The sequence below is a fragment of the Malaclemys terrapin genome, chromosome 2 (assembly GCF_027887155.1).
Source record: "Malaclemys terrapin pileata isolate rMalTer1 chromosome 2, rMalTer1.hap1, whole genome shotgun sequence".
In the NCBI taxonomy this organism is placed as follows: Eukaryota; Metazoa; Chordata; order Testudines; family Emydidae; genus Malaclemys; species Malaclemys terrapin.
This window is the reverse complement of record NC_071506.1, coordinates 122,910,637-122,926,600: the sequence shown is the minus strand read 5'-3', so window position 1 is coordinate 122,926,600 and position 15,964 is coordinate 122,910,637. Positions and strand designations below refer to the sequence as shown.

The window sequence follows — 15,964 nt, the reverse complement described above, 5'->3', positions numbered from 1 at the left end:
GCTATCCCATAGTTCCCGCAGTCTCCTCCACCCATTGGAATTCTGGGTTGAGATCCCAATGCCTGATGGGGCCAAAAACATTGTCGCGGGTGGTTCTGGGTATATCCTCCCCCATCTCCAGGGAAGCAATGGCAGACAACCGTTCCACGCCTTTTTCCTGGGTGAATAGTGCAGACGCCATACCACGGCAAGCATGGAGCCCGCTCAGCTCAAGACAGCAGTCATGAACATTGTAAACACCTCGCGCATTATCGTGCAGTTTATGCTGAACCAGAACATGCAAAACCAGGCTGCGAGGAGTAGGCTACGGCAGCGCGGCAGTGAGAGTGATGAGGATATGGACATGGAATTCTATCAAATCGCGGGACCCGGTGCTTTGGAGATCATGCTGTTAATGGGGCAGGTTATAGCCATGTAACGCCGATTCTGGGCCCGGGAAACAAGCACAGACTGGTGGGACCGCATAGTGTTGCAGGTGTGGGATGATTCCCAGTGGCTGTGAAACTTTCGCATGTGTAAGGGCACTTTCATGGAACTTTGCGACTTGCTTTCCCCTGCCCGGAAGCACCAGAATACCAAGATGAGAGCAGCCCTCACAGTTGAGAAGTGAGTGGCGATAGCCCTGTGGAAGCTTGCAACGCCCAATAGCTACCAGTCAGTCAGGAATCAATTTGGAGTGGGCAAATCTACTGTGGGGGCTGCTGTGATGCAAGTAGCCAAAGCAATCACTGAGGTGCTGCTACAAAAGGTAGTGACTCTGGGAAACGTGCAGGTCATAGTGGATGGCTTTGCTGCAATGGGATTCCCTAACTGTGGTGGGGCAATAGATGGAACCCATATCCCAATCTTGGCACCGGAGCACCAGGGTACCCAGTACATAAACTGCAAGGGGTACTTTTCAATGGTGCTGCAAGCACTTGTGGATCACAAGGGACGTTTCACCAACATCAATGTGGGCTGGCCGGGAAGGGTTCATGACGCTCGCGTCTTCAGGAACACTAATCTGTTTAAACGGCTGCAGCAAGGGACTTACTTCCCGGACCAGAAAATGACCGTTGGGGATGTTGAAATGCCAATAGTTATTCTTGGGGACCCAGCCTACCCCTTAATGCCATGGCTCATGAAGCCATACACAGGCAGCCTGGACAGGAGTCAGGAGCCGTTCAACTACAGGCTGAGCAAGTGCAGAATGATGGTAGAATGTGCATTTGGCCGTTTAAAAGGTCGCTGGAGATCGCTATTGACTCGCTCAGACCTCAGCCAAACCAATATCCCCATTGTTATTTCTGCTTGCTGTGTGCTCCACAATCTCTGTGAAAGTAAGGGGGAGATCTTTATGGTGGGGTGGGAGGCTGAGGCAAATCGCCTGGCTGCTGATTACGTGCAGCCAGACACCAGGGTGATTAGAAGAGCACACCAGGAAGCGCTGTGGATCAGAGAAGCTTTGAAAACCAGTTTCATGACTGGCCAGGCTACAGTGTGAAATTTCTGTTTGTTTCTCCTTCATGAAAACCCACCCCCTTTATTGACTCATTCTCTGTAAGGAACCCACCCTCCCACTTCCCCCAGCTTGCTTTCAAAGGAAATAAAGTCACTATCATTTAAAAATCATGTATTCTTTATTAATTGATTATAAACATAGGGAGATAACCTACAAAGTAATCTGGGCGAGGTTTGGGAGGAGGATAGGAGTGAAGTAAAAGGCCAGTGAAAAAGTTCAAAGTAATGACAGCCTTTTGGTTGGGCTGTCCACTGGGGCAGAGTGGGAGGGTGCACGGAGCCTCCTCACCCGTGTTCTTACACATCTGGGTGAGGAGGATATCAAACATGGTGAGGGGGGAGGGAGGTTATACAGCGGCTGCAGTGGCAGTCTGTTATCCTGCTGCCGTTCCTGAAGCTCCACCAGATGCCGGAGCATGTCTGTTTGCTCATGCAGCAGCCCCAGCGTTGCAGCCTGCCACCTCTCATCTCGAGCATCCCTCATGACCTCACGTTCACTGGCATCTTTCCTAAATTTAGATACCGTGTCCTTCCACTCATTCAAATGAGCTCTTTCATTGCAGGTGCATTCCATTATTTCCGTGAACATCTCGTCTCGCGTCCTCTTCCTCCACTGCCTTATCTGAGATAGCCTTCGGGACAGAGGAGGGAGGCTTGAAAAATTTGCAGCTGCTGGAGGGAGGTTTAAAAAAAAGGAGAGAAGTTTTTTAAATGATACATTTTACAGAACAATGTTTATACTCTTTCATAGTGAACAACACTATTCACATTACATAGCACATGTGATTTCAGTACAAGGTCACATTTTCCATCTTAGTATTGAGTGCCTGTGGCTTTTGTGTTAGAGATCACAGACGCAGGTCCAGGCAACAGAATTCAGCTTGCATGCGGCCATGGTAAGCCATTGTCTTTCGGCTTCTGCACCCTCCTTTCCCACATACCAAGCAAAGCCCGTTGACTGCTGCGGTTTTCCTGTTAACCTTCAGCAGCAGCAAACAAACTAAACCCCCCTCATCCATTTATCTGGGATGATCGCTTTATCCCTCCCCCCACCGCATGGCTGGTATCAGGGAAGATCCCTGCAGAAACCAAACTAACCCTCCCATCCCCCCTCCTGCCATGAATTATCTGGATTGATTGCTGTACCCCCCCACACACTGCATGGCTGGTAACAGGGAAGATCCCTGCTAGCCAAATGTGAAAAGCTCAGGGCCATTTCCCCACCCCCACCCCCCCGCGCTTGGCTAACTGCAGGGAAGGATTTCTTTTCTGCCAGCCACAGGCAAACAGCCCAGTAGGAACGGCCACCTCTGTCCCCTTAATTAAATTCCCATATTTCAACCAGGTTACCATGAGCTATATCACTGTCCTGAGGATTACACAGCGAGATAAAGAACGGATGTTGCTTGAATGCCAGCAAACACCGGGACCATACGCTGCCAAGCTTTATAATGCAATGATACCAGATTGCTGCAAGCATGGTGTGGTCAAGTGTCCTACCACGGAGGACGGAATAAGGCTGCACTGCCCAGAAACCTTGTGGCAAAGCTTTTGGAGTACCTCCAGGAGAGCTTCATGGAAATGTCCCTGGAGGATTTCCACTCCATCCCCAGACACGTTAACAGACTTTTCCAGTAGCTGTACTGGCCACGAATGCATCCCAAGTCCTCAGGGCAAAGTAATCATTAAAAAACGCTTGTTTTAAAACAAGTTTTATATTTTAAAAGGTAAACTCACCTGAGGTCCCTTCCATGGGGTCATGGTCTTGGATATTGGTTTGGGAGGATTGGGAGGGTACTTCAGTCAGGCTGAGAAAAAGATCCTGGCTGTTGGGGAGAATGGAGTGCTGGGTGCTCTCCGCAAGCTCATCCTCTTCCTCCTCCTCCTCTTCCCCGTCCGCAGAATCCTCAGGTGTAGCTGATGAGATTATCCCCACCTCGGAATCCACGGTCAGAGGTGGGGTAATGGTGGCGGCCCCCCCTAGAATTGCATGCAGCTCGGCGTAGAAGCGGCATGTCCGCAGCTCTGACCCGGAGCGACCATTTGCCTCCTTTGTTTTTTGATAGGCTTGTCTGAGCTCCTTGATTTTCACGCGGCACTGATCTGAGTCCCTATTGTGGCCTCTCTCCATCATGCCCTTGAAGATTTTTTCAAAAGTTTTGGCATTTCGTCTTTTCGAACGAAGTTCTGCTAGCACTGAATCCTCTCCCCATATAGCGATCATATCCAGTATCTCCTGTATGGTCCATGCTGGTGCTCTTTTTCGATTATCGGCCTGCATGGTTACCTGTGCTAATGAGCTGAGCTATCTGTGGTCACCTGTGCTCTCCACGCTGGGCAAACAGGAAATGAAATTCAAATGTTCGCGGGGCTTTTCCTGTCTACCTGGCCAGTGCATCCGAGTTCAGATTGCTGTCCAGAGCAGTCACAATGGTGCACTGTTGGACAACTCCCGGAGGCCAATATCATCAAATTGCGGCCACACTAACCCTAATTCGAAATGACAGTATCGATTTTGGCACTACTCCGCTCATCGGGATGGAGTACAGAAATCGATTTAAAGAGCTCTTTATTTCGAAATAAATGGCTTCGTTGTGTGGACGGGTGCAGGGTTAATTCGATTTAACGCTGCTAAATCCGAATGAAAGTCATAATGTAGACCAGGCCTTAGTTTAATTATTTTAAAGCTGTATGGTGTTGACTTTATTTAATAATAGTGTAGTTCTAGTTCTCATTTGTGTTTTTATTTTTGTGCTTGCTATAGTTACTAGTGCATTTGAACTGTAGTGCAAATGATGTCCCTATCATGGGTCAGGACCTCATTACGCTAAGTGCTGTGCACATGTGCTCTTCTGTTTCCCAACGAGCCTAACACATGCATGTCTCATGATTATCCGAACAAAAAAATGTGGCTCACACACAAATTTACTGGGGATAGAGTTCATCAGAGAAATGTTTGTGATGATTCTCTTTTGAGGGAGCCGATATCTGACTCAGTTTTTTTGTGTATTGTTAAGTATCAGTTGGAATTTACAGTGCTGTACTGCTCAATACTTCAGGACATGCAGCAGGCTACAAAATTTGAGACCTTTCCAGGGTTTAACGGTCTGCTTCTCTTACACGCTGAAAAGAGTGTAAGCACATTGTAAAATATACAAAAAATCTTTTAATTAACTTATTTACAAGCATGACCTTTGGGTGCACTGAGAAATTTGATGTGGGCACATTTAATAACATCTGTTTTCAATTATAAAATGATTTATGCTGTATCCCTTAAACAATATCAGTACACTTCTTGCACAGTCTTACAGGACTAGGTGCTATTAGTCCACTGCTTAGGCTACATCTACACTACAGGGGGGAGTCGATTTAAGATACGCAAATTCAGCTACGTGAATAGCGTAGCTGATTTCGACGTATCGCAGCCGACTTACCCCGCTGTGAGGACGGCGGCAAAATCGACCTCTGCGACTTCCCGTCGACAGCGCTTACTCCCACCTCTGCTGCTGGAGTAAGAGCGTCGATTCGGGGATCGATTGTCGCGTCCCAACGGGACGTGATAAATCGATCCCCGAGAGGTCGATTTCTACCCGCCGATTCAGGCGGGTAGTGTAGACCCAGCCTTAGCTTTTTCTTTCAACCCCCTTTTCACAGTCTCATGTAGGGCCATTTGCAGCCACTGCCATGCTAGTATTTTCAAGGATGAACTTGGGGTCCAGCTGGGCTTCTGTTAGGTTCTGACACCATCCTGTTCAAATGTACTATACTTTCTCCTCCCTATTTTACCATTTCTTCCATAACCGTCTTGTCCCACCTGACTCTCTCTCTCCATCTTTCTTCTCTATCCTTTTAAAATGTGAGTAGTATGAATTTCGTCCTGCTGTTAAGGATGACGTGGAGGGCACTCTTCTATTTTGTTCAAAGGGAAATGTTGGTGTGTGATTCAGAACTAATGTCAGATTCCATCCAGATGCAGGATTTTGGGAAGAGGCTTGTGAAAGAGGCTGAGTGTGACATCTCACAAAATCAAAACCAAAACATGTCTTATTGCGTTGCTCATCCTCAGGCTGTAAAGACAGGCTGTTATTTCCTCTCCTTTGATATTTCATTTCTAAGATGAACTCCATTATTTGTAAGTTAGTTTCTGTGCCCATGACAATTTTTGATGTGTTAATAACCTTGATGTTGAAATCTTAGCATATTCTCAAATATCAGAGCGAGGGTCCCTTGAGCTGTAATTAAAGTCCCCAAGCAAAAGATTTGTGAAGCTGGACCTAAAGAAGTGAGTCCATCTTCTACTATAAACTCTTTGGTGCAGGGAGTTTCCATCTGTGTTTATACAGTGGCCAATCCTGTGGAAATCAATATTGATTAGGGCTTGGGTAATAACCCCCCCCCCCCCAGAAATCTGTATATATCTTTTCAAATTGTGAACATTACAACAAAAACAAAACCTCAAGCCTTAGAGAACTAGGAAATATTTGGCTAAAGTTAGAAGAAATCCATGTATTTGAAAGTGTGGATATGCATGATTAAAGCGCCAAAACAATCTTAACTCTGCTCCAGTAGTGTCTCATTGACAACAAGCAGAATCTCCACAACAGTCTTATCTGTACATAACAAATGCGTTCATCATGTCAGTGAGCAAGAGTGAGAATTATTATTTTTATTACAGTAGTGCCTCGGGACCAGCCAAGAAAGAGTGCTGTTTTTGGGTGGAGGTAGTTAGGAGAGGAGAAGCTAAACAGATCACCAGGGATGGGGAAACAGAGACAGAGAAAGGGGAAAGGGTATGAAGTCAGGGTAACTGAAGCTGAGGTGAAGAGACTGTGGAATGGAGCAAACAGTAAATCAGACCAAGGGAGAGAACACCCTACTGCAACCCCCAGGCTGCTTCTGGGTCTGCTCCCACAGGCTTCGCTTTCTTTGGCCCCTGGAGCTAGCTCCTCCCTGGAATTTCTTATTCCCCTGAACCCACATAGATAAGAAGGGGGTGCACGGTTTGAGCAGGGGAAGGGGAGAGCTGTGAAGTCTCAGTTCAGTGGCTTAAGTCCCCACTGCAGTTCAGAGGCTTATTGATCATGTTTTCCTCTCTCATGTAGTTATGTGCCTCAAAGCCCACACACACTTCAGATGAGGGTAACTGCACAGAAGAGTCCTTGTAATTCAGTTCTGTAATATTTTTGCTTGCAGCTACCACAGAGGGTTGCACAAATCTCAAACGTATATTTTCGTGCAGGATCATCATTGCTGGGTACAAAAGTTCGGAGGAGCAAGTTGAACTTTTTAGACATGGGCAGCACTACTTGCAAAAACAATAAATACACCTTTGACAAAGGATTCTCGAAGCTAATTGGGAGTTGAGAACACTCAGAGTCTGCACATTTCAGGAGGCACACGTAGGACAAGTTAGATATTTGGAGCTGGTTCTCTCCCCATTAAGCTTTCGAATCAAGCTTTGTCCTCTTGTTCCCTCTATCACTCCTGGAGCAAGTCCACTGTGAGGAGGAGTTAGTGGACAATCACCCAGTGCCATGTGACAAGCATATTAACCTTTTATAGCCCTGACTCATGTCGTGTGTGACTGGGGCAGGGAAATAAAGATCACTGTCTGGCCAGTATGTCATACCTTCATTATAGGAAAGCTGCTGGTGAGTGGAATGTCATCTCTAAGTTTGGGATTTCCTGTGCATATGGGTGGTAGATTTGGCTATTTAGTGTATCTGTGGTTTTATACTTCTGCAATATGCTGCTGTTCTGTCAGCAGATCCATCTGTCTAGGTACTTACATGGCCTTCGTCATCATAGTATCGGCAGAATTAAAGGGTACAGAATTAATCAGCCAGGACTCTTCAGCAGGATAAAATCTTTATAACCATAAAACAAAACAAGTTACCTCAGCAAAACCAAATGTAAAAATAAAGTCCCCTTTCACGCTGCAGATTTAACCCAGAACTCAGATTTGGTGTGTGGAGCCCTGTACTCCCACAGGCAAACTCCCTTCCCTGTCTCCCCACACAGCAGTTTTATCTTACAATCCCTCTCCAGAGCTCCAGTGCATGGGGGAGGAGGGATGGGGGAGAAGGGAAGTTAGCTCTGAACTAAACCCTTACTTACTGGGGATTGCTGCTGCACCAGACTCAGCCCTTCTTCTGTTTTCTTGTCAGGTGTCAAGGAACGGCTCATTAAACAATTCCCAAATGAACACGACGCTCCCAAGTGCAATGACTCTAAGTGCCATTTCCCCCCTTCCTTTTCTGTTCTTTCTAGTTTCTATTGGCTTTTAGTTTTTTGTTTGGTAGTTTTGTATTTTTAAAAATACTTTATAGTAGTTGATGAACAAAAGTGTTATTGTCTCCTGCTGGTTTTTTTCCCTCTAGAATTGTATTTTTTTAGTGGCTTCTAAGGCAGAGCTGACACAAGTGCATTAAAGGGTGTCGTCAGGCCTGCTGATGGGGCACAGCGTTGTGGGATGATTAATGATTACGCTGGGGACTTACTGTCTACTTGGTCTTATTGCTGATCCTTGAGACACCTTTCTCAAAAATCACAGCTTTGTTTAACTAATCAGAAAAGCTAATGGAAAAGCAACTTTCCACTCTCGATCTAGTTTCCCAACATCTGGCACTAAACTCTGCCAGCAAAGAGGATGATACTTGGGTGACAGTGGTGTGTCTTGGAGATCAGCATAATCTGCAGAATACTTATGGACCCTTCTTGCTTTATCTCAGGTCCTTATGCGGCGCCCCTTACTATAACACTTGAGTGCCTTACACTTTTTACAATATAGTTATCTTCACAACATCTGTCAAGTAAGGAATTATCTAGCTTACAAATAGGGAATTTAGGCACATAGAGATTAAATGACATTCCCAATGTCACACAGGAAGTCTGTGGGAGAGCCAGGAGGCGATCCGGGTTCCATTGATTCCCATTCTAGCGCATACTTGGCATGCATATAAAAAACAGTAACTTTGTCATCAAAAAGAAATATAAAGGACTACTACTACTACTAACAATAAAAGAATATAAGCCAGGGGTTGGTAACCTCTGGCACGCAGCTTGCCAGGGTAAACATCCTGCTAGGCCGGGCCAGTTTGTTTACCTGCTGCGATGGCAGGTTCGGCCGATCGCGGCTCCCACTGGCCGCGGTTCGCCGTCCCAGGCCAATGGGGGTGGCGGGAAGCCACAGCCAGCACATCGCTCGGCTGCACTGCTTCCTGCAGCCCCCACTGGCCTGGGACGGTGAACCGCGGCCAGTGGGAGCTGTGATCGGCCAAACTGGCCGATGCGGCAGGTAAACAAACTGGCCCGGCCTGCCAGGGTGCTTACCCTGGCGAGCCATGTGCCAGAGGTTGCCGACCCCCGATATAAGCCAAGGCATCTGAGCGATTTAAGGACTTCTTTAAGACTCTTAAAGCAGCTGTAGTTGTAAGAAGTGGTGGTGGTGATGATACAGAAAATCCATTGTGGAGGGGTCTGAGGGGAATAAAACTATTCTGAAAAGATAAGGAAGCAAAACAAAATCCAATTTCCTGTAACTGTACGGAGCTGTGCTGCAACTGAAACTGTTTTGCTATGTGATGTGCAGTTCTGAAATGTAATCAGCATCTCCTAGACTTTCCCTGTTCCTTAGCCTTATTGGCTGAAGGCAAATCAGAGGAGGAGCATGCCTCTGAATTCTTTTTCACCCTCTACACACCATAAAACGGGCAGCAAGCATACACTGCCTGACAGAGTGGTGCTTGCGGTTTGAAATTGGTTTCCACTCAGCAGCAGTCACTAGAGTATTTTACTTTTACCTTTCCTAATGGAAGACAAGAAAATATCTGAATGCATCAGTATATATAAGCTATGTGGGGGGAAAAAACTAAAACAGCTGTAGATTGAATATCATGGAACTTGATAACCATGCTAAAGGTGATGATTATTAGAAACTGCATCTGTAAGAGACAAAACCAGCATTTCAGAGTCTGAAATCCTGCTGTTTGATATCATGCTAGAGTTTTAACTGCTTTCTCCCTTGGAGGCTTTTGTGCTAACTTTGCAAGTGAACTACAAGGAAACTAAAAAGAAACTTGATATTTAAAAGGCAGCAAGCTGGAAAAATACCACTTAGCATTGGATCAGCGCTTCATAAGATGAACATCACACGCCACCATGGCATGCACCAGCCTCTGCGCCTCTGGAACCACAGCTATGGATTGCATGGTGGTGCCAATGAGTCAAGTGGAAAAGGTTACTCCTCTGGAGGGTGCTATGAGCAACTTTTTGTGGCCCCGGAAGTGTTTGTGACTCTGGGCTTCATAAGTTTATTGGAGAACATTTTGGTCATTGTGGCAATAGCCAAGAACAAGAATCTGCATTCACCTATGTACTTTTTCATCTGTAGTCTGGCAGTGGCTGACATGCTAGTGAGTCTGTCAAATGGATCAGAAACCATTGTAATCACCCTGTTAAACAATACAGACACTGGTGCACAAAGTTTCACCGTAAACATTGACAATGTCATTGACTCGGTGATTTGCAGTTCCTTACTTGCATCCATTTGCAGCCTGCTTTCAATAGCTGTGGACAGGTATTTTACCATCTTTTATGCTCTCCAGTACCATAACATTATGACAGTGAAGCGTGTAGGGATCATCATAACATGCATCTGGGCTGCTTGCACGGTTTCAGGCATTTTGTTCATCATTTACTCAGACAGCAGTGTTGTCATCATCTGTCTTATCAGCATGTTCTTCACCATGCTAGTTCTCATGGCCTCCCTCTATGTCCACATGTTCATGCTGGCCCGACTGCATATCAAAAAGATTGCAGTTCTTCCAGGGACAGGCACTATTCGTCAAGGTGCCAACATGAAGGGGGCCATCACTTTGACCATCTTGATAGGGGTTTTTGTTGTGTGCTGGGCCCCATTTTTCCTCCACTTGATTTTCTACATCTCCTGCCCCCACAACCCATATTGTGTATGTTTCATGTCCCATTTTAACTTGTACCTCATTCTCATCATGTGCAATTCCATCATTGATCCCCTTATCTACGCATTCCGGAGTCAAGAGCTCCGGAAAACCTTCAAGGAGATCATTTGCTGCTGTTGTCTGCGAGGGCTTTGTGACTTGTCTAACAAATATTAAATGGAAACAGAGAAGCTACTGTGCATACACACCACAGACCTCTAAACCTTCTAGTACTTTTCTCAACAGAACCTGGGCTCTGTCTTTAATAATGAATCTCTCTCTCCTGCAGTTGTAAGTCTCATTCATGTATAATTTATATCTCTGTGTAATGCCTGTGCAAGCTACAGCTGTGATTATTTAACTTTGCGGGGAAAAAATCTCACCAGTCTGTAAGTAAAAGAAAAATGTAATCTTTCTGGATTGTGAAATACTAATAAACATGATCATCTGTAGGTCCTAGATGTTGGGAAATAAGTTAATTGCCTTCCTTAAAATACACATATATTACTCTCCACACTTATCCTAATTCTGTTAACCTAAAAACCAGAGGCAGTTAGTTATTTTCATCCATGTATTAAATTATACACACATGAAAATTTAAAATGTAGTTAGGCTAATTATGAGTGCTTCTATATTTTATTTGTGTAATGGTGGATTGAATTATATATTTTAAATGGACATGTTTCTTAGAGTTAATTCAGTTCAATAATTAGCTTCATCATAGGGGTTCAAAATAATTGAATAAAGCTCCTTTCCACTGTCAAAAATGAATAAGATTTTTACACCCTTGCCACACAAGGTGATAGCTAGATATATAGTGCTTTACAAGATAGTGATTGTTGTATGACTGAGTTTCAGCTCATCAAGTGAAAATACTTTCCTAGAGTGACATTTTGTGCTGGATAAAGGTGCCAGACTAACATCACTGGAGACTTAAGCCACCTGCTTATCTGCAGAACAGATGTAATATGGATGGGTTGGCAGAATTTTTTAATAATTTTGATGGATAATATCAACGTTTATTTTTAAGCATTGTTTCCTATTTTTATCAATTTAAATTTTCACAGTTGTGGGAAATTATGGCAGTCAGACAATAATTATTTCATAACAATACATGTTGAGATTCAAAAAATTAAAAGTTTTTAACCACTAAAACACAAATTGTCAATATCACACATCAAAATATATCCAATAAATAGCCTTAAATCAAACTCTAAGTTCTCAAGCAGCATTTTTCTTACTTTGCCTCTCTGTAAAGTTTGATTATTATTGATGGAGATATTTTTTCATTTGTTTGCGTGTTTATGGTAAAATCAACATTTATTGACATTTACCAATAAAAGTCTAATCCTTCCAAGCCTAAATATGGGCATTGACAGCACAAGCTTCTATACATAGACTTACCTTTGTACCAGGGGCTCTATCTCAAGGGTTAAAAGGCGACTTCTGAATATTTTCTGTCCTTCTCCTCTCTAACAAGACTAGCGAGATGGGTGTCACTTGTGGTGTAAGTTGGATGCAGGCACCTTTTATTATACAAATAATACCACAGCATTCAATAGTAATTGCCCCAAATTCTGCAGTACTGCTATGTAAGATGTAGTGGTTCCCCCGTTATTGTAGAATATTTTTATAGTACTTTCTTTTTAATAAAATTACCTGTCAGCTGGGACATGCTGGGACATTAATTCATTCCTCGTATGCCACTGAGCAAGACTAGATTGTCCTTTGGACACTGCTTGGGGAGACTGTGTAGTAAAATGGAAGGGACAATGGCTTGTGAGTCTGGAAACCCTGGTTCTACTTCCAGTGCTGCCAGTGACCTGTGTCTAATCATTTTGTCTCTCTATTCCAAAACCAAGCACTATAAACCCAGTGAATTCAAAGTTAAGGGAAACCTTGAAATAAATACAAACATGTTCAATTTTGAAAATGCACAATTAGTGCACCCAAACAACCTTAACTCTTCCCTGCAATGACACCAGGCAATAAATATATGTTTGTGATTAAAGCTGGTTAATATTTTTGTACCTAAATTAGATTAAACTGATGTTTAAAGACATATTACATTTTTTTTTAATGTCATGCTGTGGAGCCATGTGAAAAGCATTTCTTATCTTAACCTTTCCGTGAAAAAGATGTAGATTCCACAAGGGGAAAGCAATTATTTCATCAAGAAAATTCTATTTTCACAACAAAAATGTCAAAGCTACACGTGTATTTGCCCCCAAAGTGCTTTTCCACAATATTATTAATATTTAAACACACATTTTGTAATTGGAGTGCCATTAGTTTATAGAGGTATAGTGATTTTTTTATGTGCAATTTTTCCAAGTTATTTTATTTGCAAAGGTTATAAAACTCTGCAAAACCATAACAAAGGATTGTTTTTAAAGTACCTAAAAATCCGGCTTCCTCACTCTCTGCAGATTAGCTCAAAGTTCAGGGTGAGTTTCACAGGCCTAAATATTTAAAAATGACTCACTTTTTGGATGCCCGACTTTAGATGTTTTAAAAGGGCTTAAATTTCAGAGTGGTTGCTCAACACTAGAAATGGATTTTCCATCCCACCCAAAAAAATTGAGATTTCAATTTTTTTAGTATTGATCAGGGATGACCAGCCACAATTTAATTTTTTTCATTAAATTAAATCTAAAAAAATTATTTTCAGATTAATTAAAATTTTTTGGTTTAATTTTGACCTGTGTGTGTGTGTGTGTGTGTGTATATATATATATATATATATATATATATACATACAAAAGTAAATTTCAAAATGAAAAGTTGTTTCTAAAAGAAAAATCAAAACTTTCTGTTCTGAAAATGGTGAATAGGATGTTTTTACATTTTCAACCTGTTTTCCCTAAAATTTTTGTTAAAATCAATACAACTTCATGAAAAATGTCAATTTAGTTGAAGCAGTGTTTTTCTGAAGGAAAACTGTTTAGATGAATATTTTTCAACGAGCTCTACTCAGCACTTTCTGAAGATCAAGCCTCTTTAAGATTTGTCAAGATGGGCATCCAAAAATGGAGGCATCAAAATCACGAGCTACTTCTGAAAGTTTAGGCCAGAGTGTCTACATTATTGTTACCAATATAGTGGGTGGTGGGGCATGTAGAGGGGCATCTAGTCAATGTATGACTTTGGGGATCTTGGTATTTTGGACAAGTAAGTATACAATCATTTGTGTGCTGACAGCTACTGATATTTGTCTATTTCAGACATTCAGTAAGATGGTTCAGGAAGGTTATGTACAGTGTCTTGATAATATCAACCCATACAATATTGGTTGAGGTGCAAGATTTCAGTTTTCTCCTTGTTTTTATCCCTTGAAAGCTCAGAAAATGCAGAAGGAAGATAATGAATTAAAACATTAAATTTTCATCATGAAGGGGAATTTTAGCCTCTACAATTTATACCCTGATCCTGCGAACATCTATACACATGCTTAAATTTACTACTATGTGGAGTCCCATTGATTTCTCCGGCACTACTCATGGCAGTAGAGTTAAGCACATGTATAAGTTTGTGCAGGATCAGACTCTCAGAGTGTACCCTAATTACAGCGGGTGTCAATAATAGCTCAACACTTGGTCAGCCAGGAACCTACAATAAGAGACTGATAATTCAGTTGTTGTTGAGGGATCTTGGCACCTCTCAGGATTGGGCCCAATCTTTCAATGCTAGTGTCTTGCAGAATTGTGGCCTAGACCCTGGTATCTTCCTGTACTTACAGTGAAAGACAATGGTATAATGCAGAGTGGCAAATAGTGAGACTTTAATGGCACCTCCTGCATTAACATTAATCATTTCCCTTTATAAGAAGAAAAAAGGGTGGAAATAAGATACCTTTGTCTGGTACACCTGAGTTGGGGGCCTGAGGAAAATAAATCACTTTTACAGATTCTAAAGAGAGAGGATTAAAGATGAAAAAATAGGTTAAACTAAAAAAAAAAATCCTCTCAAAAAACGTGGAATTCTATTTGATTCTGTCAAAGGACTTTTCATCATCTACAAGACATTACACGCATCTACAAATGTTAGGTGTACTGAATTACACTGCAAAGTTTGCTGATATTTTCAGCCAACTAATTTGTGCTTGGGAAATCATGCCTGGCGCTTTGTAAATTATTTTCTGAACTACTCATTTAACATTAAGAGAAAACATTCTATCTGATATTTTACAATTTAGGGTGATATTAAATAAGGAGGTAATTTTCACAATGTATTGGTTACCCCACAGATTTTTTCTTCAACAATATTGTCATAGTTTCCAGAAAAGAGTTCCAGTCCCTTGCCCTATTTCAGGGGTCGGCAAAGTTTGGTAAGCACCCTGGCAGGCCGGGCCCATTTATTTACCTGCTGGCGCGGCAGGTTTGGCCGATCGCGGCCCCCCACTGGGCGCGGTTCGCCGTCCTGGACCAATGGAGGCGGCGTGAAGCCGCGGCCAGCACATCCCTTGCCTGTGCCGCTTCCCACCACCCCCATTGGCCTGGGACGGGGAACCGCGGCCATTGGGGGAGCCGCGATCAGCCGAACCTGCCCCGTCAGCAGGTAAATAAACTGGCCCGGCCCGCCAGGGTGCTTACCCTGGCGAGCCGCGTGCCAAATGTTGCCGACCCTTGCCCTATTTACTAGACCAGGGCTGGGCAACTGTAAGGTATTAGAGGGCCACAGAATCCACTGGAACATTTTGATGGGTTGGGGGCTCTGACGTGGGGGAGGGGGGCTGGGTGCTACCCCACAGGGTGTGATGGGGGGGAGGAATATACTGCACCTGGAATGTGGGAGGTCCTGAGAGGAGGTCAGGTCCTGCCCCCAGAGAGTGTGATGTTGGGGTGGGGTGGGACCTTCCCTCATGGGGTGGGACACATGGTGGGAGGTTGCAGAGAAAGACTGCCCCACTCTCAGCTATAGAGTCAGCTCCCATCCCACGGGACTGGGACTGGCTACATGCTAGGGTTGCCAATTTTGTAATTGCACAAAACCAAACACCCTTACCCTGCCCCTTCCCGAGACTCTGTCCCTGTCCCCCTGTCCTGCCATTTTCCGGAAGCCCCGCCCCCTGCTCACTCCAGCCCTACTCTGTGACATTCTATACCTTGGGGGAGCATACTGTAACCCCCATATTCCTCATTTTCATATAATCATGATCTTACATATAAAGCATGCCTTGTAAGGTATCAGGGGAAAGGTTATGCTCTTCTGAAAGTCATTTCTCTATCCATATATGTATATCATTAAGGCATATGAAGTTATGAGAATTGTCTAGTATGGTTTTCACTAAAACATGCTGTAAATTGCAGGAATCAGACAGATATTAGCTCTCCAAAGGCAACAACAAGGAAAGTAACTAACGTCCATGCAGGGTGTGAAACAATCCATCAACAGCCATTGTCCAGCAAGAGCGCTACAATGCAATGACTCACCTGCATTAGGCCACACCAGGGGAATTGCTCAACCTTGCTGGGTGACGCAGCAGTGCCCCCCAGACATGCCTG

General features: G+C 43.6%; 1 protein-coding gene across 1 annotated transcript; it reads left to right on the top strand.

The window, feature by feature from the left end:
* Nucleotides 1-9,641: 9,641 nt before the first annotated feature.
* MC4R (melanocortin 4 receptor) lies at nucleotides 9,642-10,637 on the top strand. The gene has a single exon (XM_054019229.1). It carries the CDS (start codon nucleotides 9,642-9,644, stop codon nucleotides 10,635-10,637), a length of 996 nt encoding a protein of 331 aa, XP_053875204.1.
* The last annotated feature ends 5,327 nt before the right edge of the window (nucleotides 10,638-15,964 follow it).

Coding starts and splice junctions, on each gene's coding strand:
- MC4R (XM_054019229.1), top strand. CDS start 9,642: ATGAACATCACACGCCACCATGGCATGCACCAGCCTCTGCGCCTCTGG.